This window comes from Lygodium microphyllum, chromosome 19 (genome assembly GCF_053477565.2).
Source record: "Lygodium microphyllum isolate KBCC chromosome 19, Lygodium_microphyllum_v1.1.10, whole genome shotgun sequence".
Classification (NCBI taxonomy): Eukaryota; Viridiplantae; Streptophyta; class Polypodiopsida; order Schizaeales; family Lygodiaceae; genus Lygodium; species Lygodium microphyllum.
In genome coordinates, this window is record NC_141153.1 from 2,521,762 (window position 1) to 2,548,930 (window position 27,169).

At 39.0% G+C, this 27,169-nt stretch overlaps 1 protein-coding gene across 2 annotated transcripts in view; it reads right to left on the bottom strand.

Moving 5' to 3' along the window:
- Positions 1-15,418: 15,418 nt before the first annotated feature.
- LOC148019497 (uncharacterized) overlaps positions 15,419-27,169 on the bottom strand; it is a 31,975-nt gene continuing 20,224 nt past the window's right edge. The window contains exons 4-6 of one of the 2 annotated variants that reach the window (XM_087700763.1): positions 16,041-16,112; positions 15,851-15,955; positions 15,419-15,746 (exon numbers count right to left, since the gene is read on the bottom strand). In XM_087700763.1, the coding sequence (XP_087556889.1) occupies positions 15,564-15,746; positions 15,851-15,955; positions 16,041-16,112 (360 nt within the window). In that variant the 3' untranslated portion in view covers positions 15,419-15,563. Of the gene's footprint in view, positions 15,775-15,850; positions 15,956-16,040; positions 16,113-27,169 lie in introns of both variants that reach the window. The other variant, XM_087700764.1, reaches the window with a different exon arrangement.

A 27,169-nucleotide genomic window follows, 5' to 3' on the forward strand; every position in this document is an offset into this window, starting at 1 on the left:
AGCTGAAGAGCTAGAATCTCCAATAAGAGAGGTAGATGTGTCCTCACAACCTAGTGAGGCTATCTAGCAAGCTGCAATTATGTCCCATGAGGACACACTATAGAAATAGAATGATGAGGCCCAACTAAGCACATCAACGGCTGACCTAGTTCAGGGCCCCGAGTCTTCAAGAGATACACCTTCATTGCCGAAGAAAAAGAGGAGAAAACAACAACGTTAGTCGCAAGTGGTGGTAGGCACCAAGAAGATTGAGATCAAGGGTGCTAAAGAACTGAGGAATGAAGCATCGAGTCCACCCACAAATGAACCCATTGCCATCTCTCCTGAAAACGGTGAAACCTCACACACATTCGTGTGTTCTGATAAGTCAAAGCAACCATTACTAGCAACGGTTTCTTGCAACACTCAATCCACCGACAACAACAGAACTTGCATTGACCAATCAAGAGTGGATACAACACTATCACAATAGGGTGGCAAAGCTATACCAATCACATCCGAGGAGAACCATGACACAATAGAAGAAAAGCCTCAAGAGAAACACGAAAATCCTAAGGACAAAAGAAATCCTAGCATTGACCAATCCTACTCATCTAGGCCTGAGTCCCCCAACCATGCTAAAGCCTAGGAAACTCCTAGAATCTTGCATGAGATAGCAATTGAGCAAGCCTTCATAGAACATACAAGTGACATATAGTGCTTGACTGAGTTGGACACTAAACTCAAAATATTCACATGTGTCTATATGCTTGCAGACATGGATACATTCCCTAGAGAGCAGCTCAAGGGATACTTGCCATGTCCTCTATCCTGGGAAGAGCAAGAATATCTGGAAGAGCACTATGACAAGCTCCTACATAAGTGCATGCAACTCATCTCTAACGAGGAAGCCGACGGCTTACGATTAACTGTGACATTAAACAATGTGCTTTTCCAGCAAATCTCTTAGAGATAGAGCAATTGAAGCGACAATCAGAAGGTCGAAGTCAGTTTGAAAAGTGTTGGTTTGAAAACTGTGCTACAATGGCTGAACTTGGAGCCCAAATTATGACAGTCTCAGATGAGTGATTGGCCAAATGGCGGTCTCAAAGAGACTCAACCTATGTGGCACCAACTTCCTTTCAAGTACTGACTGCCATATGCGGGGTAGGAACTTTGTCATAACTAGCCAAGAAAACTCTCTGGTTGATAAGATTCTCACTAAGGAGGAGCTACATGTTGCGAGTAGACTCAAACAAGGTACCATGCTACTCGATGTTGCAAAATATTTTTTACTATTGAGTAAGCTGCCATGAGAACTAGATGTGTGTGCCACACTCCTGAGTTCTACAAATGCTTTTTATCCTCACGAAGAAGTGACAAGGATGCATAAATTGTACATAAATAAACAATGAGTTTTGTGACTGTGTATAAATAATACCAACACACACAAGCAATGATAGTCATGTGCATGAAGAAAATTTTGGGTTTGACAGGCTGAGCTCCTCAGGTCCTTCCCTCACCACGTGTCTAGAAGTCGTGACCATTTCCGCCTCCAAGTGGAGGGCATGTAGTCCCCATTACCACCATGGGAAGCCCTGGCCAACACCTCTGAGGGTGTAGACGGGGCATTGTCCCCTTCTACAGGGTTTCCCCCATTTCGATCTATCCTTCCAAGGACTAGCCTTGCCCCAAGCCTTGCCCCATTATTCCATCACAACCAGGCCATGCAACTTGGTGTGAGTAAAGAGTTGCTGCTGGTTGGAATACGCCCCGCATTCGAGGCAGGATGAACATCATCACGCGGGTCGTCCCTCTACAGCAGACACTGCATGTCTCACCTCACCCCTCCTCATCATATGGGCTTGATAATCCATTGTTTAATCCTTCTCATGAAAATAACTCTGTCCTGCCTTAGGGCCTAACCCTTGGTTCACATTTGCAGGTTCCTCCACAGTAGCCCGGGCATGGAGCACATAATGCAGCTGGCTTGCAAAGAAGCTCTCCTCCGCAGAGAAGGGATCGTACAGTACAAGCTCCTCCACCAAAGTGCTACATGCCTACCCTCAAGAGGTATGCGCCGAGACAAGGCCCAAAGCGACACTGCCCAAGACGCAGGCCAAAACTCCCAGGAGGAGGAAGGCACAAGGGAACGTCCGGGGGGTAGTGATTAATGTTAGTTAATTTTTTTACTTTAGTTAGTAACCTTACTAACTTATTAATTTGACTAACTAACTTTTGAACTAACCAACTCACTTTTATTGCGTGGAAATATTACTGCCTCATCCTACATTAGTCAGCACTAGTACTCAATTTTAATGGGAAACACAGTAGCAATAGCCCTATACCATTGATTTATCTATAGAAAAGTCACAAGAAGACTAAACCAAGCCGAGCTCACTGCCCAAGCCTCAATGAGCATTCCATCTTGATATACTCAATACCTCCACACTTGTTGCACCTAACAAGATTTCTAGGCCCATGCAAGTTTATCAACCAAAGTACCCCACTGTGAACCCTTCAGTTCCTCTTGAGGTACACACATCACCAAAATTTGAGCATCTGGATGACCAAATAGCATGATATTCACATCACAACCATCCTTAATCAACCACCACTTCAAGAAAGCATTTATAATACACCTCATGCCTTAATTGGTCTCCCTAATGAGCAAGACCTTACCGTGTCTCCCTTTAGGATCAGTATTACATATAGTGACCTTTGGTCCATTTACAATAGAATTGTGCTCAATCTACATAATGGAAAAAAGAACTAACCCATCAAACCAAATGATCTTCCACGGAATGCTTTTTGAAACTCAACTCAACCTTTGGCACCTTCACCAAATTCCTTGCCATGACCGCTTTAGGTTTAGCGATGACATGATTATGTTCACATCCCAATGGCACTCTATATGGTAAAAAATAAAAGAATTTGTATCACAAAAGCATTTTAATCCAAGAGAAACTCTCAGATGAACTATGTGAGAAACAACTACAAAAGGACCAAGTACTTCCCACCTATGTACCCCTGTCAAACTTGTAGACCCATACAAGGTTGAAGCACTTAAGCAACAATGTACCTCCTCCAATTGCTTTGCATATAGTTGGTATTAACTATGGTACGAGACATGGCTACTAAGGGCAACTGCCTCATCACCTTGGTGAATAATATCAGGCAATTATTTTAGTAAGATGTAACTCCACATATTGCCCTCTATTTCCTTACAATCCACCATCGAGCTTGCAAACTAGACATACCAAAAGACTTAGTTCATCACCTACTTTTGGATGAGGTCTTGATTGAAGAGGAGCTCCATATCACTAGTCAATTTAATGGACCCTTGTTGCTCAGTGACATTACGTCTTAGTTGTCTATACTCATAATTAAATCTTCAAACCAAGTTGCCCTAATTGAGCTCAAGTATAATATTGCTTTCTATGACTTATGGGTCCCTAACACAATTGCTATGCATAAATAAAATCTCTTATTGTAAATGTCAATAAAAATATCATTCTTATTTAACTCAAAACTCAAAAAGTTGATATGCACACTTAGGTCTAGTTCCCAATCTTGAAAGCTTCTCTTTTTTTCTACAGGGAGAGGAGAGCTCAAAATTTATTCTCCAAAACTTTAAACTCATCCATATGAGAGAAATTGTCCATCGCAGAGGACCTTAACCACCACCTACAGTAAACTTTTTGCGGTAAAATGTTGAGTTAAAATTCATTCTTTCTTGATGTATAATTCCAATGGACATTTATCTTTTTTGTAGATGGCAGCTCAACAGGACCCTCCAATGCAATCCACACCTCTTTCAATATTGATTGGAGACCCTCTAAATGGAGATAAACTAGTATTTACCACACAACAAAGGCAAGACTTTGGCTTGTAGATAAGCATGCAGGGAATGGACTCCTACGATTCCAAATCTTGACCAATCTTAGTGAATAGGTACCAAACCACTCCAAGAGCTCATGCTTAGTTGTGGCTTTACTAACTATGTCCAAGCTATAGCAACCCATGTTCATTTCAACTCTCATTCAGAAATTATAACCCAGATACCAAGATCAATAAGTTTTCCTATGCCCTGAGGTTTGGCTAATGATTTAAAGAGAGAGAAACAAATTTTAACTTACTTCGAAGCTACTAGAGGAGACACTAGCAATAAAGGCTGGAACAGTAAAGTCCCAAGGAGTCCACCTTATAGAACATTTAAGACACCACGTGAGTTAAAAAGAAAGGGTATTATATTTAGTAAAATTTACAAGATTATATTCACAAAAGGGGTTTTCAAATTATAATTTGAAAAAAAATCGTAAGTTTAGTCAAGTAAAAGAGATCATTTTAAGGCCTTATAGCATGTAAAGAAAGGGTATTTCTTAATATCCTTTGAACGCACGTTGTATAGATCATTTCTTATTGGTGGACTTCCTAGGAGTAAAGTACAAAAAAGCACAAAGAATACCCCAAGTTGCATAAAGATGGGATGATATCTTGGTAAACAATGAACAAGTCCTTTTGAAGGCCATACCTAATGAAGAGTCACAACATAGGTGTTTCATCATCTATTTACCTACAACACGGCTATGACCATCTCAATCAAGGTGCCAAAATGGTTATTTGAGATATTATATTTGAGAATCTAGTCCATTAGGACCTAAATGCCCTTTGGTTTGAATGTGTGGATAAATTTCTCTAAAAGGATCCATTGATGAATCTCAATTGCATAGGAGCAAGACACACCATTGTCAATCAGGACAATGCATCCAACCACATCATAGTTGGTAGTGTAGGAGTACTCTTACAAGAAATCATGCCATCACAATATGTGCATCCACCAAAGGACTGAACTAAAGAGCACAATACTAAATGAAAGGAAAACAAGCAGAGAGAAGAGGCTGAGAATCCTAACACTACTTATTACCAAGACAAGCAAAAAAAGAAATAGAGAGAAGAAATAGAGTTGAGCTCATCATCAAGAGATTATGATGAAGAAGAAATCAAAGAGTAGTGAATGATCATTTGAGGTGCTAATAAAGAATGGAAAGATCACAAACTAAAGACAGTTGGTCTTTTGCAACCAAAAACATCCCTTCTAGCATCCCCCTTTTCCACAAAGCCACCAATAGTCATGATTACCCCCCCCCCCCCCCCCAATCTACCATGATACCCCCCCATTAATCTACCAAAACCACTAGAGTTCAATGCAAGTGAATCAAAGGAGTAGACAACAAAAGATGAGTATCAAGAGCAAAAGGAGGCATACATCACCATGGTATAGACACTAAGAGCACAATCACAAAAGGTGGCTGAATACCCTCTTTCCCTTAAGCTCCTACCACAAGAAGCAGGAGAAAGACCCAGAGGAAACTATGTCAAGGTATATGTGAAGACAAAAATCAGGCAACTTGGTAGTCTTTGACTTCAAGGTGAGCGAGAAACACAAGTTCAAAATACCATTATCCCTATGCACAATATGGCTTCTCATACGCATAGTAGAGAGTATAGCAAGTAAGTGACTCAACTCTTTAGATCTCTCTACAACTCCAAGATATTGTTGTGCACGTGGAAGCAGGGGTAAATGTTTCAAGTCAAAACCAAGAAAATCATGGCTAGGTCAACTAGAGTGGCACTAGCCCATCTTAGAAAATAACAAGAGGACATGGGAAGCCTTTTGCTAGTCACATGAAGATGACATGGTAGATCCACTTTATTGCCCCTACACATGGAAACATAGCAAAGAGTATCAAGAAAGCAAACATGATATGTACAACTTTTCTAAGATTTTTAAATATAAGATCCACTTGTGCTAATAAGACCTACCTATTCTTGCCACATACCTAGTGCCATCCTTTGGCCATTTTGTGAGAGAGAATTTACCAATTGTCGTAACCCCGCCTTCATCATATTGCAAGCTCTTGATAAAGCTACTATAACAATTAGTTACATTATACAAAGATGGGCTCAAGCCACTATTTTTTTACATAAATGCAAATACTGTTCGAGTGACAATGGTTCAACTTCACTCAAAGCTACATTGTTACCCACATTTTATGTGCAGTTGTTGCTAGAAGACATGGTGGATAGTAGGTTCACCATATGTACATATCCTTTCTACCTCAAGTCACCATTGCAATTGCATGAATCTATAAATGAATATTTCATTACCAGAGGATGCCTCTAGAGAATACTTCAACCACTCCCCAATTAGTGTGTTAACTTACATGCTCTCATTTGTATTTTAGTCAAAAAAAAAATCATGGCTTTGTCTATTAGACAACCACCATTGTCCCACTCTTAGATGCAACCCTATCAGACTGCAAACAACTTTTGACTCAGCAAGCTCATTCTGCTTTACCTAGATCTTCAACATCAACCACAATCCCTTCTCTACCATGACCTCCTTATTGGCCATCCAAACATTCCTCACCTACAAGACAACAACCTACCTTCGGCATGAGTGCCATGGGACACTTGTTTAGGAGGGGGCATAATGTTAACCACAAATATAAAAGGCCCCATAATTTTTTAGGAAAAGATTATTGTATAAATCAATTGGATATTTTATTGAGAGTCGAGCTCCTTTTCATGTAAACTGTATTGAATTAAGCAATATCATAAGAGTAGGATATTTTATTGAGAGCTTGGCTCATTTGCATGCAAATTCAAGTAACATCATAAGACTAGGATATGCACTAGTTAATTTTTCATGAAAACTAAGATCTAAGTGCATGCAAAAGGAGGGAAGACCAATCATGTGGTCACAAGGGAGGGCTGGATCCCCAAGGGAAATCGAACAACCCTAAGCCTAAAAAACATGTATAAAAGGGATGGAAATGAATAGAATAAACTATTCATATGTGTGTGCTAAGTTGGTTTCCTATCTCTCTTGCTACCCTATTATCCAAGTGTGGAAGAGTGAAGGAGAGGGAGTGATGGAGAGGGTGTGGAGTGAGGGACTTGTGGGCTGTGAATTTTCATCTATTATCTTCTTTTCTCTACATCTCCATCTGTTCGTAGTGAATTGAGAGCTTCAGCTAGAGTACATGGTGTTGCATTTATGAGGGAGTGAGAGATGTGCAACATGAATCTCTCCTCTCATTCATGGCACCAAATTCTCTTAAGTGTGTGGATGGCAATAAAGTCAAGGAGGCAAGTAAGGAAGTACATGCATGGATCATGGAGCGTACCTTGTCGATGTGGATGAGTACAAGGAGGTGAGTATTGGTAAGTGTGTTCACTATATTGCATCGATTTGTTTAGATTCCTGTGAGTGTGTGAGTAGGCTAGGTGAGAAATAGTGTTATGCTTTGTATGTCAAAACCCTTGAAACAATAAGAATGTGGCTTGATGGTGCCAACATTGAGCTCATGGAGTGTAATAAAAAATTTTAGTTATATCAACATTCATCTAAACATGCACCCTCGTTAAGAAGCAACACCTCTCCTTATGAAACTAGAGGAGGGGGTAATGTCATGAATGCACAAGCTAGTTGAAGGATTCTAGAAAACTTTAGAAAGTCCTAAAAGGATCTATAAAATTTTGGAAGTCTCTAACAAGATATCAAAGATTCTAGAAGTTTGTAAAAGCATTTGAAACATTGTAGAAAGATCTAGAAGGCTCTAGATTTGAAAGATTCTTGAAAGATCTCAAAGAAAATAAAAGCCTCTAGAAATATCTTGATCTAGAATATGCTAGAAATCTCAAGACAGAACAATCTAGAAGGTTTTACATGATCCTTGGAAGTTTCTGGAATTGTCTTGCATTGTACTTAAGTCATGATGTATTCAAGCATTGTCTTGTATATGTTCTTATATATCAATCTCGTAATCAAGAATCATAGGTTTGCATTCAATCATATTTTGATTTTATATGATCTATCAAGTTATCATCTTCTACTTTTGTGGGATTTTTACATGCAAAAATTGTCATTCTCACCTTCTTACCACGCTCATAATACTCAAAGTATTCAAAAATCCAATAGCTTGAGCTTGATGTTTCAATGAAGGGTGTATCCTTCTCAATTGCAGTAACAAGTGTCTGACCCTCTAGGTCAATTCAAGCACCCATGATATGTAGACATGATGTTCAAAGGAACGGTACTTTGAGATAACTAGAGGCTGTTGCAAGGATTCAAAATTTTCCCTTGAGATATCAAAGTGAGAATACCTCAAGTTGACTCTCTCTAAAGTGAAATGATATCCACACAAGTCAAATTCAAGTCTCAAGCTCCTAAGTTAAAAAGTGGTTATAATAGTGATGGCATACAAGGCACTCCAAGAACTTCTCAATTCCTACTTTGGTGTTCTAGGAAAGAAAATGGCTCAATTTGATTTGATGCCTTGAGGTATTAAACATGGGAGTGTAGTGATTTGTTGCATAAATGTAGCTATTTATCTTCAAGTCAAGTCCTTATGCAAGGAGCATCAACTAAAGTATTCAAGTTAAATATCTCTAGATTTCTAATTTTTCAAGTTTCAAAAGTATTTTTCAACCAAATCAAACAAGACAACATGCCCCTTAATACCTATGATTAGTTGGAATGTTGGTGTCGAGATTACGAAAATTAAAGAGTAGGTGGGCAAAAGCACTAATTTAAACTCCTATGAATGGTGTTAAAGATCAACCCAAGGCATTACAACCCTAATGTCTCTAGTTTTTATGTTTGAGTAATACATCATTTTGACTTATTTTTTATATATTGGACCCATCTAGAGAGCACTTGAGTACTTTTATTTTCTCATAATGAGACTCCATACATTGTGTGGCATAGTGCCTTTTGTTCACTATGGGCTGTTGCGTAGAAACCACTTCTAATGCAGGAATTGGCTGAAAATTTTAGGTATTTCCAATGAAGATCTTGATTTGGCACACATTCATACAATGTCTAGTGCAAGACTTGAGCTCTCAAACCTCAAGCAAACATTCCCTCAATATGCCACTCCAGTGCATGGTAAGGAATGCATCATTGATTATGAAAGACTATCAAGTTTATGGAGAAAATCAAGTACAAGCTCAAGAATTGTTAGAAGCGGTCATATCACATGTTCACGGGGTCCCACATCCTAATTTATGGGCACTTTCTTTATTCTTTATTTGGTAATTGGCTAGCCTATTTTGTGGTACTAGGACAACTCCATTATTTTTGTCTATAAAAGGAGGGAGTGTGGCCAGAGTCCATTGTCAATCACACTTGTACTTGCATGTTCTTGGTGTGGAGAGAGGGAGCTTGTGGAGTGTGTGAGCTCTTGTCATAATGGATTCCTGTTCCCAATTAGGTCCTCTGCATTGTCTCTTTCATGGATCTTGTGTCTTTCATTATTCCATCTCGTGTTTTGGCTCTTCTAACATGGTATCAGGCATTAAGGTTTGTTGCTTTCGATATGCTCATTTTGGATGGTTGGCCACAAAATTTAGATGTTGAGACTATTTGCGTTCTATGAGTGCCTTGCAAGTTGCACTTGTGGCTACATGGACCTTTGAGCTTGAGTTTTACCGTGTGTTGGCATGTACTTGCTTGCTCTTTGGGATAGCTCAACACCCAACAACTAATGAGTACGCCTGCTGTCGTCGATTGGCCCCACGACCAACTGCGCGGCTGTGGTGATCCTTTATCGTTGCATTGGTGCTTGGCAGACTGCGTTGATTAGCTGGTGCGGTTTGTCATTATCGCTGTCGACTGACTCTATGTCGCATGTACACCTTTCACTCAACGTTGAGTATTGTCGCTATGAAGTGTTGGCCTGCTACTCGCTGACTTCATTCGGTACTGCCATGCCAACAAATGTGCTATTGCTGACGTCTGTCATGGTGCTATTGACATTGTGATCGCTTGCCTTTTGACATTGTTGATCCTGTCATCACATAACATGTCTTTTAGCTGCCCACCATGTGTGGCCTTCTGCTGCTGCCATTACCTGGGCTCCCTTCGCTTTCACGTGTGTTGTCAGCGTTTATTGCTGCGTATACTCTGCCTTGCGTTGCATGTTGACGTTTTGAATCCATGTTTGACGCTGACCAATTGGCCTTTCTACATTTTATTTTTTTTGTAAATCATTGCTTGATATACACTTTAATGTTTAATCCTCTCTCCTGAGGCTAGTTCACGTGTATATTCTATACCAAGTGGTCATATGTGTGGTTCCTAGCTGTTCGTGACTTGCTTCATTTGTTTGAGCTTAGTGGTTGCAAAGGCTGTTCACACTCCCACTACCACTCTCTCCTTATCAAGGCAACAAGCAAGTCTTTTTTAGTTCTCATTCCACTTCATTATGATTGTGCTTATACCCTTGTGATTGCGTGTTTCATTCTTCTAACATGTATCACGAAGGTGTGGTTGAGCGTTCCTACACTCACTATTGCTTTTCAGAGAAGGTGTTGGATTGCTCCAGTCTTTGAAGGCATCTCTACGTATATCATGATGGAGCAATGTTGTCATCTTGCATATGAAGGTGACAAGACGGAATGGTGTGGTAAGGAAGATACGAAAGGCATGTTGCTACTTTGTGTGGTGGATATCCAGATTGTGCTTGGTGGAGCACAAGACCACGTCTTGTGTGTCTGCATCCTCTTTGTTCACTTAGGGCCTACCACTGGCTCCATTGGATGGTTCTTCTCAGCTTTAGTGATACTACATCCCCTCACATGCTCCTAGCCAAAAGGGTCAAGTGTGAGGGTGGAGAGAGCGCATGCTAATACTCTTTTGTTATGAGTGGATTTGATGTGTGTCGTTAAGTTCACATCTTCTGGAAATCCAAACCTTGGACTAGTGTGTCCACTACCAAGTTCATGCTAGGGACGAGTGACATGATGTGTTCGTATGGTGTCGCATGAGGGGACCCAAAGGGCATGCTAATGCTCTACTGGAGGAATCTTGATGTCACAGCAAGCTATCCATGGAGCTTGTGGCTACAGGAGGTGTAGGTGGCTAGCTTGACTACTTTGCTTTCATAGAGGGCTTATGGCATTTGGACCTCTTCTTCAAAGTACTTTCTTACCAAGGCATATCTAGTAGAGTGCACACTACTAGAGTATCCATGGTGCATCTTAGGTATTCTTGTTCATTGCTTGTTCACCTATGCTTTGAGAGAGGATGTTAGAAGTGGTCATGTCACAGGTTCACGAGTGCCCACAGCCCAATTTATGGGAACTCTCTTTATTCTTTATTTGGTATTTGGCCAACCTTCTGTGTATTCAAGCTTACAAATGCAAGAAAGCCAAGGAAAATTAAAGAACGATGTGATAGGCTTACTATAATCTACCTCTCTTGCCATAGTGCACTCCATTCAGAGGAACTCCAATCACATCACAATTAAAGAGATGCTCTTTTGGTTTTCTTCAAGTTACCTCTTCCATCTCATCCATCGTTTATTTCCAAGAATGCCACATTGAGAAGAAAGAAAAGAAGATGATGAATAAAAGCAAGAACTTCAAATAGAAGCTTCTTCTTTGGTCCTCTCTCTCTCTCTCTCTCTCTCTCTCTCTCTCTCTCTCTCTCTCTCTCTCTCTCTCTCTCTCTCTCTCTCTCTCTCTCTCTCTCTCGCAAGGCTATGGTTCCCTCAAGCTCTGCACAAAAGGATGAACATGAGATGAAAAAGGAAAAGCAGGAAAGACATGAGAAAAAAAAAGATAGCAAGATCTCTCAAGTTTATATATAAACCAATGGCCTCACAATAATAAGACCTCTACTCAATTTTAAATAGTATATACATCAGGTTTCCTTTTGAATGGGTACCCTCAATCTTTTCATGTCCCTCTCTTCTCCACTTACAATGCTCAATCTTTAGACTTCTATAGAATTTTAAAATGCATGCATGGGACTCTACACATACTTTCAATGTATAGTAACTTACTATACATCTCCATTTTACTTGCAAGTTCTCACGATTTGCACATGAGTGAACCCAAGTTTACAATAAACATTCTTTGCATATTTTGGGTATTTTACATGTTGGGTCGAAAATGATGTTGATCAATCTTGGTACTAAAAACCGAATAGAGATGAGATTTAAAGAGATACTAAGGTCTTACATATGCATCTAAAAATCCATTATTTACTAAGCCATGCCTTGGTCTCTTCTTGCTATTTTCAATTACAATTCATTACTTCTTATTATTAGACTTGTTATTTATGAAAGCTTGTGAAATTAGTGCTTTTAGTAACCTTGAGTACCTTTGATAGCTTCCTTCACACTTTTAAACCTTAGTAGCTACTATTTTTTGTAATTACTATTTTTTACACTTGCTAGTTTTAATGTTCCTAACCATCTAACAATTGACCATGCATAGACCGTGCTGTCAACATACTCTTATTATTGTCCATGAATGCACAATGCTAATCGATGCAATCTTTGGCATCAAATGTGTCTTTCCTTCTAGATATTGATATCTAATATTGCATCACCTTTTATCATTCTTAAAGCATTAGTTTGTGATAACTCTTGTTAGTGCTTGACCTAGCCAAATTGGATAAAGGGCATCAAATGTTCACACTACATAATCCTTTCTAACATCTAGTGTAGGATCTTAGTATATCCCTACTCGAGAGGATGAACGAGAAGGGATGCATATCCTAGCTACACTAGACTAACCATTCGCAAATAAAGGGTTTAAAAAAGCAACCAAGAGGTTTAAAATGAAGAGTTTGAAGCATGGTACTTGTAAACTAGATCTCTCGTCATGAAGATGCAAACATTGAGAGTGAGATCAAGAATATATTATTGCCAGCACTAAATGCAACACATCAACTTGTTTAGAGTAAATTAATTACTTGTGTGATAATAGTAGAGTAGTTGTAGTGGTGCTTTGAAATATCTTTATATTATGTGTTGTCCTCCTTGGTTGCTCCAATTTGTTGAGAACCTCCTCCCAATAATTTGTTGTTTGAAAACTAAACTAGAATACTCTAATTGCATTCTATTTTTCCAAACCCACTATGTCCAATACTAAAGAAATTGTAACAACCAAGTTTTACTAATGCGTAATTCATCATGTATCTAAACATGGGGGCCATTTTAGAAAGCATAGGTTTTCCTTCTCCATCTATTTTTAATAACTCGGTATCACCTTTTTCCAACCAATCAAGGGTTTTTAGATGCATTTCATATTGGATTATAAGAATATTACCCAACAAATAAGAAATATAAATTATAACGACTTTAAATGTTCAACCAAGACATTCAAGCAATCAAATAGGTAACCATCAATACACCTTTTAGAGTTTGGGACTTGGGTATATACTTATGACCACGATCAAAAAACCTCCAAGAATCTAGCTCAATCGTTCTAAATGTTCCCTTGTGGAGACTAGTAGTGTGAATGAGCAAAAACCTATCTATTCTTATTTTTTTTATATGCAATGACCAAGTTGAAGTAACAGTTTTGATGAAGCCTCTTTTTATCCTAATTATCAAGTCAAAGTAGCAAGTTGATATTTATCAATCCTAACGTAAAGAATCTTTTTTTAGCATATGTCAAATTGTTACCTAAGCCATCACATATGCCAACGAGTCTCCCTAAACATCAAGCTCCTCAACTATTCACATGATTGCATATATTGTATATTATCATGAACATTATCTCTTTATAGACTAATGTCCACTCTTTTTAGATATTTCAAGTAGTAAGCTACTAAACTCGTTAATTTTAGGATCCATAAGGCCAAAGCCCTATTGTGAAATATCAATAACAATCTTGTCCATGTTGATTCTATCTCATGCAAAATGTTAACTTCTTTATAAACATTCAAAATCAATAGTAGGTTCTCTGTCCATAAATTCTTACATGAAACTCTATAAGCCTTTTGTTGATGTGCATTGTCGTTTGCCTTACTCAAATTGCTATTGGTGGTTAGGCCTACGCACGGGGGATGTGTGTGTGTGTGTGTGTGTGTGTGTGTGTGTGTGTGTGTGTGTGTGTGTGTGTGTGTGTGTGTGTGTGTGACATAGATTATTTGCTCTAGATAACTTAGCCATTCATAACAAGAATAAAAAGTCCAAACATACATGCATGTTAATAAACAAAAGCTACAAAGTATCCCAACAAACCCTCCTTTAAAGGAAGTATGGATGAGACCCCAAGATATGAAGAACATCATCATTCACCCTTCTATAGGAGCAAATCTCATCACCACAACCTCCACTTACGTACCACGACTTTCACTTTAGAGATGAACCATTAGAACCTATGGGACTGAGTTAAGCCCAATCCCAGAAGACAATCAAGGTATCTAAAAACCTAACCTTTCTTTAACACCTTGAAACCATAGTCATTAGCCCCCAATCTAGAGGATCATCAAGTACTAGGAGTAAAATCTTAGTTTTATTGCAATGCTCAGTGACATAGAGGTGTCCGAGAAGTCTTGAAAGACTTCCAAGAATAGATCCATCTAATCCTTCTCAACCTTAATTAATCACGTTGGGATTATCATTCACCAAGAATTGCAACACAAAGTGACCATCCCTTGAGGCTTGATGAAACCCTTTTGAACAACACACTAATGTGTGCTCACATACTAGGATAAATAAATCTAACACTAGGATAGCTAACTCAAAGGCTATGCAAAGGATTGCTAGTAAATGAAAAGAGAATTAAGAAATCTTAATGGTGTGAGGTATCTAACGAGAGAAGGAACCCCAATCTCATGCAAGTGGTTTGGCTCTATCATGGTGCCTGTGATGGTAACTTCTTACCCATTAGTGACAATCCTCGACAAGCCAAAGCCATGTTTAATATAGAAGTAAGAAAATGGCTAGATTTGTGGAAGGTTAATGCGCTCCTCTAGCTATCCCCTCCGAGAGATTGCTCAAAAGGGGAAGTTATTAAATATTGAAGCAAGTGAATGGTGGAGGTCCTTTTACATAGGAGGGAGGATTGACCCATCTTATTCAAGTTCTAATCTCTAAGTTTATTTAAGTGCTTAAGACCAAGAAAGAAAATTTGTCAACAGAAGCTTCTAAGAGAACAAACTTTCAATTAGGAGGAGGAAGGCACATCTTCAAGACTTAGGAGTATTGGAGGAAGAGATACCTCAAAAGCAAGCTAAGGACTTGGACAAGAAGAAAGGTGCATTTGCATAAGCACACCATCAAAAAGACTAGATCTTGTACTTTAGAAGACCATCATGAATAAGTTCTCCACCAAGGAAAGGCTCAGAAAACCAAGGAGAATGTCCCTTGTGTCTTTTGTGTAGGCACCATGCGGAATATTCCGCACTTACTTGGGGAGTGTGTTAAAGCAAAAGGACTATGGGGTGCTCTTATGAAGGGATTGAACTTGGTAGTTTCTTTGGCAAGGTAGGTGTGAAGTGTGCTCTTTCTAGAGATTGTGGTCACCTAGAGGAGGCTACAGCTATCGTGTGGGATGTAGTAGGAGCAGTCACTATGAGGTTCATTTGGAAACATAGGAATGCCATGCTTTTTAGGGGAACACACATGTATGCTGGTATGAACAAACAATTGTGTAAAGATGAGGTGTCTGTTATACTCAAATTTCTACGATTAGAGCGTATTACAAGTTTCAGAGAAGAAGAAGAAGAAGATGCTGAAGATGCGCGTGTTGGATTTTTGGTTTGTTTTCTAACATCATCTCTTGGAGGACCTCAGTTTGAGAAAATTGTCCATGCGCTCTACCATAACGGGTGGCCAACGCCTTATACGGCTCAGCCAATACGAGTCCCTGTACAGACCACAGTTGTCGAATACCTGACCTGCATTGATGTTCTCGCAGGTGAAGCGCCACTCCTCTTCAGCAGCTTCCTCCTCCCCCTAAAAACGAAAATGTCCATACGCTTGTCTAGATGAGAAGTTTTCATGGCCTCCATTGGGGATCGTCAACAACATCATCCTTGTGTAGAAGAGAACTGTCTTACCCGTGACCAGTACAAAGCTGCAAGAGCAGCACGCATGTCTATACTTGCAGGTGCTCGCCTAGCGACTCCCATTAATTCTTTCATGCCTTTCTCATCATCGCCTAGCTGTAGTGGAAACACAGATTGAAAGTTGAATAATACAAGAAAATGTATGAAGTTGGAGCTATTTGATGCTACACGTTTTGACGACCTGGATGCGCATAAGAGCTGCATTGCTGGCTGCATAAATGGCTCCATCAAGTTCCTTGGCTTTCTGAAAGCCCTATTATTTCAACACAAGGCGTCTTTTAGCTTCACACCATAGTTAAGTCGATCATAAAAAGGTCTGATGATACATACAATAATCAGATCACCATACTTGAGTTGATCATAACAAGGTCTGATGAAATATAAAAAACTTACTACCTAAAAGGTAGTGTTTCCACCTCACAGCATGAATGTCAACCAAAACATTTCTAAAGATTTAATATTAACATGACGGATTTTGAAAGCCAGTGCATGGTCTTCTTAATTGACCATTGCATCGACACAATCGGTAGAAGCATTTGCCTCTTACATTAGTGGTATTACCATAGTTGATAATAAAAGGACAGCTCTAGACGTGACGATGAAGGTTCTCTCTTGCTCCCTCCCTTGGAAACAGCTTTCCTTTGTGAGATCATGGAGAAAAATCATTTGTTTACAATATTCAATGAAGCGATGATATTATGATTATAAGCCAATAATAATTCGTGAAGATCGTGCCCTTTTGTTTGTGCCTTATCACCTAATCAAAGGTGGCTGGTGCATTGATCAATTGAAAAAGAGTACGCAGAAGCTCACAAATACTAAAATAAGCGTGAAAAGCTGTTTTGTGTGCATCTCATGGTATCATAATTTACATTAAACCACTTTTTAGATCAATGGGGTTGTAGGCTTTGGACTGTCAATTTGGAGAATGGGGAATTGACAGTCCATCTAAAAATACTGTCAATTTGGAGAATGGGGAATTGAATGGAATGAATTGGCCAACCTTTCCTTCAATGGTTATGCAGGTCTTCCACTTTCTAAGTTGTTTTGCTTTCAAGGCATTCAAATTATTTTTACATATGCTTAAAATAAAGCAAACAACCAGTTTCGATGAAAAACATTTTTTTAAGTATACGAAAACCTTCAACCTAAAATTTTTGGGTCATTGTTGATTCAAATATTTGCCAATTAATTCTTGACTTTTGGAAGTTCCACCTCCTATTTTGAGCATGGATATGTGAGGTTTACCTTATGTTTCAATGCATATCAAGAATCAGAAAGCTCAAGATCTACAATACAAAAGGTATTTAGATTTGTCATTGTTGTCTCCAAGCTGAAATTGTTTCAACTTCCCAATGTAAGGTATGATTGACTTTAATGAGTTACAATCTTGTGCATTAACAACTTGCTGGAATTCTATTAGAGTCTAATGTCTGTATTCTTTAAGCCAAGCTCTTTATGGCCAATTGCCTAGTGACAATTTGTAGAATTTATCAAGAACAATGTTTGCTTCCCTTTATACTGACAATCGTTGATGATCTTGGGATCATGATTTGTATTTCCCACTATATTGTGTATGACTTGATTGTAGCAGCTTCTTTTGGTTCGTTATTAGAGGCCTTGTTTTTCCCTCCATTAGGATATTGCTCTGCTATGTGGCATGTTTATCTAGCTTTTCTTCTTTAAAAATTGTTGTGCTTGGCCGTACTATTTGAGCAGAACCATGGAGCAGTGGCAGGTGCATAGAGGGCGGCAGCCATAGAACCAAGAAAAGGAAAGATACGGCCCTCTATGCACCTGCCACTGATATATATATATTTCAATAGGGATAATGATTGAGTCACAATACAAAGGATCTACCTTTAAACACCCTGAACTTAACTTTCGGGGTTGCCACTTCTTTAAGTCTAGAAACTTCCAAAGTAGCTCTAATTGTCATATTGCTCAACTTATGATGCCTCAGCATCGGAGGGATAATGATTGTGTGCTTAGTGCAATACAAAGAGTTGAATATAAAACTCCACAAAACTGTAGGCCATCTCATGGGCTATGCATTGATGCTGTTTGATGCATGATCCACACTTCCTAGGTATTTAAATTGTTATCAAAAACAGTTGTTGGCCCTAGTGTCCTAGGCAATAAGTGACATTAGGATTAGGATTTCAATTAGGTTTTTTATGATAGTTAAGTTGTTTAAGACTAGTTTTTATTATAAAAGGCACTTTGTGCTCACTAGTACACAAGTGTGGCATTTTTTATTGTGATCACCTGTACTCTCTCCCATTCATTAATACATCATCTCTCATTTTATGATTGAATATCATTGTGCATCAATTTTTTCATTCATTATCTTTTATTCTCTATCAATTAATCGTGCAATTACTTCACCTGGGCCAATAGTGGTATCACAGCCACTTACCTCCATCTCCATTGCCATCACTCACAACCACCTTCCTCAGCCATTGCCATTGAGCACCACACTTCGAGCAACCGGCTGCACAAAGCCATTGCCATTGTGTTTGCTTTCATTGCCCAAACTAGTGTTTGTCAACGATTGCATGTCACCTATTGCCATTGTCACCATGCCCCGTCATCATCTAATCAATGTTTTACTGATTCTACTACCAACTCCTCCATTAGACACTGATCCAACCTCTCCTAAGCTACGTTTGCTGCTGTCTAACATCTCATCTATTGTGTTTCAAGATCCGTCTGAGTATGGCACACTCTCTTACTCATACTCTCTGCCTCGATCCTTGAGGCACGAGTTCGAGGGTCAATATTTAACTTTTGCATACTCTCTACCTCAATCCTTGAGACACAAAAGTTCGAGGGTTAGTATTTCACCTTTGCATAGTGTATTTGCTGCATTGAGCATCGTATATATATTCATTCATTATCTTCTTCAATGTTCATTGTCTCCAAGTTACCCTAACCCTAACTGTATTCTTTATCAGTATGTGCTTTGTCATACAATTGTGTTTGTTATCTATAGACAAGTATTTCTTTACATTCCTCATGTTGTGATCCAAATTCAAAGAAGCCTAAATGCCCACATTGTGGGAAGGATTACCATCACAACGAAAAGTGTTGGAAAAAAATACCCTCACCTTTGTCCAAGAGCAAAGGATGAAGCTAAATCCTCTAAGCCTTTATCTACCTCTTCACCAACTGCTACACATAAGTCCATGTTACTTCATATCCATGAGATCGAGGAGCCTTCTTCATCAGTTGTCTTATCTTTAGAGAGGCCTTGGCTTATTTGCAAGATCTTCGTCCATTTGAGAGTATAGCCATTGTTGGTGACATTTTTTAGTGTCAATTAGTGGTATAATCAACTAGTTGGTTGAGCTTGTGCACAATAGATTATAAGAAAAGCAGCATCATCAACATCCTTATTTCTTCTCCTCTCAATACATTCTTCTCATAGGTCATGGGTGTGGAGCAAGGGGAAAAAGGAATAGGGGCAACCTTCATTTATGAATACATAAGGTAAGCAAATTATTGAGGTGACTTTATTTTATATTTTTGAATACTTGTCAATCTTAATTCTTGAATCTTCTAATGTTCTAAGTTCTACTTATAACTTGTTACTTTATCTACTTCATCTAACGTTAGATCTACCTCATCTATCTCGTCTATCTCAATCTTAAATGCATCTATTCCTTTTCCACTTTTAGCAATCACCTTCCTCTTGTGATGTGTGGGTTGGTGTGGCCAATGTGGAGTAAGTAGTCGCCAACAATGGTGGGAAGCTTGTTAGAAGCCGAATTTCCAATCATTGCATGGACCCCATGTGCCTCCCATTACATTGATATTGGAAGATATTGGAAATCTAGATTAGGTTAAGAAGATTGTTAAGGACATGTGTCTTATAGTTAGTTTCATCACAAATGAGGTGAAAGTATTTGATCATGTTTTGTGTATTCGGTGATTTTATATAATGTGTAAAACAAAATTCAATAAACTATGGGACACAAATAAGCTACCATCCTTGCAATCCATAAGTCTAAAATTGATTATCACTTGTGACTATGACGGGATGCTGTATCTAGGCATGATGACATTTTTTATCTTGTGGAGAAAGGGTGAAATTGGATGTATAGACCATCCATGGACTTGCTGCCCTCTTGCATCTTGTCTATAAAAGCCCCTCTCTTTTGATGGCTTAAGAGCTAGTACGAACAGAGATACCTATCTCCCCAAGGCATTGGATGGGGAGAAGCATGGTGCGTTCTTGCAACAACTCATCCATTATGGCGACTATAGAGGAAATGGGTTTTGCTAGCACAATGTGCTAGAGGAAGTTCTTGTGAGAATGTGCAATGGAAGAGATACATGAATAGGGAGAGAGAAGGGAAGAGCAGAATGCAATGAAAGAAGAGAATGGTAGAAGAAAATTTGCACCGAACTCCAAAAGAATACTGAATACAAATAGGATGGATGAGTCCCTTCATGCAGCCCAAGGCATTATTGAGGGCACTAGATTAGGTTGATGATGGAAGGTACCACCAGAAGAGGGAGGAGAATCTGAATATTGGAGTGTTGCTGAAACTCGCAAGAATGATGACTACCCAAATGAGGAGGGTAGAATAAATAGACTGCTGCTCACAAAATTAGCTGATTGGCATCATACCAAGCATTTAATGCTAGCTGACCTGCATAGAGTAATGCAAAAAATGCTAGCATTGAAAATAAATGTAGATCACAATAAATAATGCACAGCCGCATCATGGATATCATCCCCCTTTGAAAGAGATGGAAGTTACGAGGGAACCGCCAAAGGAGATGGTGGGGACTGGGATGGAACCTGTGAATAGATGGTACACAATTGGGAATGGGTGTGGCAAGAGACAACTGTCTTAGAGGACCTTGCACAATAGAAGGAAAACAGAGCGTGTATAGTTCTCTCTCTTATCAACCTGTTACTAAAATGACTCTTGAAGAAGAATCCTCAATAAAGACGACTTGCTGATGAAGATAACTTGGGGCTAGAGTCTAGTAAGGTCATAAATTGAAAGAAGTGGGAAGCCCAAGTCTAGAATATGTAGGACTTCCGAAGCAGAGTGCAATGGACAGTTTGGCAATAGTGGCAAAGTGCCAATAAATGTCAAAAATAGTGGATGGTTAGGCAATAGCAGCAAAGCCTCTCCCTCTCCTCGTTAAGAGTTTTGGTCAGTATGTCATTACACGTAAACCCATACCACCCCTCACATGTGTCAGTGGCAACTATGGCTTTGGCCATCATTCACCATTTATCTACTCTAAGCAAATGGGAAATTGCACCCAATGATAGCATGTTCTACATTCCTTTGCCTCTATTTAAGGAACGACAAAGGACAAGGAGCATCCCACATAGCTTCATGTAAAGTGTCACAGGGACATGAAATTTTTGAGATGCTTTAATCTTGCTAGTAACATTTGATTGAGTTAATAATCAAATGTGCAAGGTTGTTAAGCACATGTGTTGAACATGGCAATTATTTAATGATAACAAGCCAAGGACCTCGAGGATACAATGGGTATCAAAGGCAAAAGTTGTGACAATTATGCTTGTTAGGCTTCGATAGTTAGTTGGTGTCAAATTTGACCCTAGGATAGTTGTTTGACCATTAAGCGTCAATGGTGGCACTAGGGACTAGGCATTAATTAATTGTTTACTATCAATCTAAAGGTCAACAAGGGTTGGGGACCACTCCAAATTACAAATGGTCTAGCCAATTTATTTATGGATTGGCACATTTAATTTTGGACAATGTTAAAAGGGCTGAAGTTAATTTTTAAATTAATTAATTTTAAAAATTAATTTGATAGCCAGATAATGCTCAAAAATGGATTTAGAAGGCTGCCACTTGGCAAAATACCCATGCAACTAAGAAAAACGTTTTTTGGGTCTAGTTTGAGCCATTCAATCCAACCTATGCGAGAGAGAAAGGAGCGACTGCTAGTCTGATTTGCAGCCCTCTAAGAGGACCTTTTGGGGCAACCAACAACAGAAGAGGACCATTTAGAAACAGACGACAGTAGTTTCAACCCTCCCAAGTGCAGATGACAATAGCAAGGGGTCGATAATAGCAATTATTCCCCTGTCGACAACAAGCGAGCGCATTAAATGCAACCTGATACATGCAATTAGATTTGAGCTCTTTCTCGCATTGAAAATCAAGGATTTCTCTCTCCTGCATTCTCTCACAATTTCCAACCCATTCTCATGTTATCTCAGCATTTTCCAGCCATTCAGAGAATATCACAACCAGATTTTGCAGATAGCAAGAGAAATTCTGCTATAAACCCTAATTTATAGCAATAAGTAGGGTTTAGCAACCACTTTGGGACCTGTGCCATTAGTCAAGGGCACGTTGTCGTGTCGCTACGCGCACCGTGTAAAAAAATCTAGAGTGTGACTTTCTTTTAGATTTAGAGAGCCAATGCCACTTTAGGCATTAGTATTAGTGTCCATGGTTCAAAATATTAGAATTTTTCGGACAAGTTTTTAGTCAATTTTTTATATTCTAGATATTATCTCTTGTAAAAATCCATAAAACTATAGATAACTTCTAGATTAGGAGAACATGTAAAAGAAAGCATGTAGCTTTCAGCCAATTTGAGAGGATTTTATGTTTAAAAAAAAGAGATTAGAGAAATCGCACGACGCGCGATCGCTGTTTTCAGGTAGTGAACAGCACTTCGAAAGTGGAAGATGAAGAAGGACTGATCTAGCAAGATTCTAGCCAAGCGTCCTGGTATTTAACCCCCCTTTCAGAGCCATTGGAAGCATCAGATTGGTGATCTGAGCAGCATAGAGGAAGGTATTATTTTGTACCCGTTTTTATCTATTAGAGTTATATTTTCTCATAATGCTGAAAGAAACTGATAGGCTTCATCTCTATTAGTATTCTTCTATATTTTCTAATTCTTTTTTAGAGTATTTTTCTACATCTTCAATCTCTTCGAACCCCTTCTCTTCCGTCTACTCCTCTTCTTGAATCTACCTACACCCTACTGTCTCTTATCTTTAAGAACTTGGCTTGAAACCTTCAATCTTTCTATTATCTCTACCATCTCCAAAGTCTAAGCTCTTGAACCCCCATACATTCTTCTCTTACCAAACCCCTGTGGTGACCTTCAACCCTACGCGCTACGACATTGGTGAACCCAACGTGAAGGTCGATGTAAGAGAACTCCAAGATGGGGGATTCTTCAGGAGATACTCTACAACAATTGGTGCGCATACTGCAGCAGACTTAGCAACAACAAATCCAAATGTTACAACAACAACAACAAAGGCAAGACGAAGAGAAGATTGATTCCACAACTATCATGGCCCTAGAGGAAGTTGGGCGTGAATTAAAACAATTTAATGGTCAAAATGTCTCTGTTTTTATTCACTTATATGTTGAAAAAATGTTCTTCTTTGGTGTACCACAACATGCATGGAGCCGTTATTTTGCCAGACTAGCCAAGCATGGTCTTCAAGAAAGAATCCATGGTCTTTTTCAACAAGATGCGAATTGGGCTGCATTCAAAAAAACCCTACGCGAAGAATTCTTCTTAGAAGACTCTGGCCTAATGACGAAAAAAAGTTTCACTGAATGGGTTGAAAAACCCAATAAAGGTTTAGCTGCAACAGCTCTATACTATGAGTTTGAAAGTAAATTTGGACAACTTGATGCTGAAGACCAACAAAGTATGAAAGTTTAGAAGATTGACTTATTCCTTAAGGCTGCAGATCCCATTCTACAAGAGAAGCTTGTTGATCGCCTAGAAAATGCTACCTCCGAATCAAGAGTCAAGACTGCATGGATAGATGTTACTGATGCAGTTAACATGATTGCTCGAAGAGAGCGGATGCGACTAAGATTGGGCTCTACTTCAACTTCAACAACTCCATTGATGGAGCTTGTTCCACCTTCAAAATCCCCTATTCTTTTGACTAATCAACCAGCTCTTTCTTCTTCTGTTCCTTCTAAAAATGATGTAATGGATGAACTTATTAAAAGCATGTGTGACCTTCATCTGAATCTTACAGAAATTAGTTTCAAAGTAGAGAAGCTGGATGTCAAAGTCGAAGAGCGAGGACAAGCATCAACTCAAAAACCCATGAGAGAAGGTTTTAAGAAGCGTTGTATTTGGTGTGATAGCTAACAACATGACAAGAGGGAGTGTTCTGCCTTCCATGAGACTGAAGCACAGAAGCTCGTTTTTTGGAAAGACAAAAAAATTCATGCAACTGAAACTGGTCTTCCACTGGAGCCAAATTTTGGCAATGGTGGAATGAAGAAAAGATTAGAAGATTTAGCTGTAAAGAATGCCTATGCAGTAATTGATGCAACTACCTATGGGCTGCAAATTGAGCCAATTAAATCAAGTTTGAATGCATGTAAAGCTAATGTGCAATCTAAAGTATGGATGCAAGCACTAGATCAAATGAAACGTGGTAAAGCAGTCAAAGAAGATTTGACTAACGCCAATCAGTATATTCGAGGAATAATTGGTTGGAAAGAACCGGTAGATTCTTTTTCTGCCTTTGCATATTTGACTGACGTCAATCATAAAGAAGTCTTGATTGAAGAAAAGAGAAGAAGAGAAGATGAACCAGAGCCTTCCTCTTCTGGCCCTCCAAAACGGGTAACTAGAATAACACCTGAACAACCAAAGATTGCTGAAAACATAACCCCTAATCAAGAGATGGAAGATGCACCACAAACAAAGAAGACCGAAGAAAAGAAGAAAGGCAAGCAGCCAAGCTACAAATAACAGTCTGACATAGAATCTGCAACCGATCTCAAACGAGTCCTAGAAGAACGAATTCTAGAAAGCAAAATTGAATTCACCTTAGGCGAAATTCTTGGAATTGCCAAACGTGAATTCCATTATGTAATTATTAATGTAATCAAAAGGAAAAGACTACGTTGGTGATGAAAAAACAGTGCATGCTTTTTTGCAAGTTCTTCGAGTTTTTGTGTAGGATGAAGAGAAGTTGACTTCACAAGGAATTCAACTTGAAGCACTTAAAGAATTAATTGCAGCAATTGAGCTTTTTTGCAAGTTCTTCGAGTTTTTGTGTAGGATGAAGAGAAGTTGACTTCACAAGGAATTCAACTTGAAGCAATTAAAGAATTAATTGCAGCAATTGAAGCTGAAGATAAAGAAAACATGAATGCAAAACTTAAAGAAGTGAAAGCTGAAAATGTAATGGTCGGCTGGTCCAAACTAGTTGGACAACCCACCTCTCAAAAAGAAGGCCGTCTACAGCACATGCATGAGGAAGAAGAGGCTTGGTTCATTCCAAGCAATCACTACTCCCATACGCATTGGGCAAGAGCAACAACGGAGACAGTCATCAAAATTGGAGAAAGAAAAACACCATGTATTGCACTCTTAGACCATGGCTCGGAGATAAACGTCGTGGCAAGGAGTCTCTATGAAAGTGGCGGATGGCTCATAGATATTGATCCAGGTTGGCGAATGAGAGTTGCAAACAACTCTTCTGGAGAGTTATATGCTGCATGTCCTAATGTGCAAGTAACTATTGAAGACATAAAAAACAATTTTCACTTTTTTGTTCAAGACTCTTGTAGTTACCCTATCATTCTTGGGCAACCTTACATTTCTAAAGCCCGCTCGGAAACAAAAGCTCTTGATGATGGTTCTTCCTATGCTCGAATCCGAAGCAAGGATAATGAACGAGCTGTCCAATTGCTTACTATCTGTGTTAACCATCATCAAAACAAAGATCGACTGCGTGATTATCCTGTGCCTCCTAATGCCCAAGAATTCAAGGGTTTTCGGACTGCACTACTATAAAGGAAGGCTATGGTAGTGCGTCATGTAAAAAGATTGAACCTCCTCATGCAACAAAAACTGTCTCTAGCAAATTTATATGTATGTACAGCCAATAGTATGGGCTGTTATAAGTCTCTTCCGGCCATGACTAAGGTTGAAAGAAAATATTTATGTCATATAAAAAGGTAGCCGAAAACTTATGACATGATGGCTGAAAATGAAGATATTTCGGGCTTTTTTCTTTTTCTGATTACTACTGACACATTGGTTGAAATATATGCAACTGCTCATGCAGAAAATCAGACAAAAAATCAGTCCATAGAAGTACGTACATTGGATTTTTATCAAACAATTCAAGAATTTGTTGAACAGGAAGACAATGGTTTACTCAACAAGGCTGAAGCACAAGTGGAAACAAAATATAAGACAGTGGATAAGAAAGTCAAACCTGTGGCAGTCCAACTGTCTCCTGAAAGTGAAGGACTCGCTGATAGGGCATCAAATCAGCCAAGTCTTCATGATCCTTCCAACATTGGTCACAAGTTCACATCTGAAAGTATAAAAGAGCTCAAAATAGGTGAAAATTCTTTCCTTTCGCCAGCTGAAAAACACTCTTTTATGCAAATGCTAATGAAACATGGAAAAGCTTTTGCTTTTCAACCAAGTGAAATAGGCTGTGTGGATCGAAATATTGTGGCTCCTATGGTCATATTTACGGTCCCATATGTGCCTTGGAACCTCAAGCCCATTCCCGTTCCAAGGGCGCATTTACCCAAATTATTGGAACTTCTAAATGAGATCAGAATGAAGATTTTAAAACCTTCTTCAGCTCCTTACTCAAACCGATGGTTTACTGTGCCTAAGAAAAATGGATCTTTACGATTCATTCAAGATCTACAGCCTGTTAATCGTGTCACAATCCAAAATGTTGGTCCGGGTACAATTGTTGATGAGTTTGCTGAAGCTTTTGCAGGTAAAGCAATTTATTCTATGGGCGACCTATATTTAGGATATGACCAATTTCAGCTTTCATTAGAAAGCCGAGACATTACCACAATGAAGACACCTCTTGGATTGGTCCGCATATGCACTCTACCACAAGGTGCAACAAACTCCGTAGCCCATATGATGAATGCCATGCACAAAGTCTTAAGGGACTTTATTCCATAACCTACTCTTCCATTTCTTGATGATATATCTATCAAGGGATGTGAAGTCAATGAAAAGAATAAGGAGCTTGACAAAGATGGTTGCAGGACATTTGTAGTTAACCATATTCAAGATTGTGACAAGATTTTGACAAAGCTAGAAAAGGTACATCTTACCCTTTCTGGAGCTAAGTCGATTTTTGGTGTAGAAGAAGTCCTAGTGATCGGTCATCTATGTGGCCCCTATGGACGCAAACCTTCTCCAATCAAGATAGATACCATCAGCAAAATGCAAGAAAAATGCACAAATGTTTCAAAGGTAAGAAGATTTCTTGACGCATGTGTATTCTATCTTATATGGATACCACATTTTACT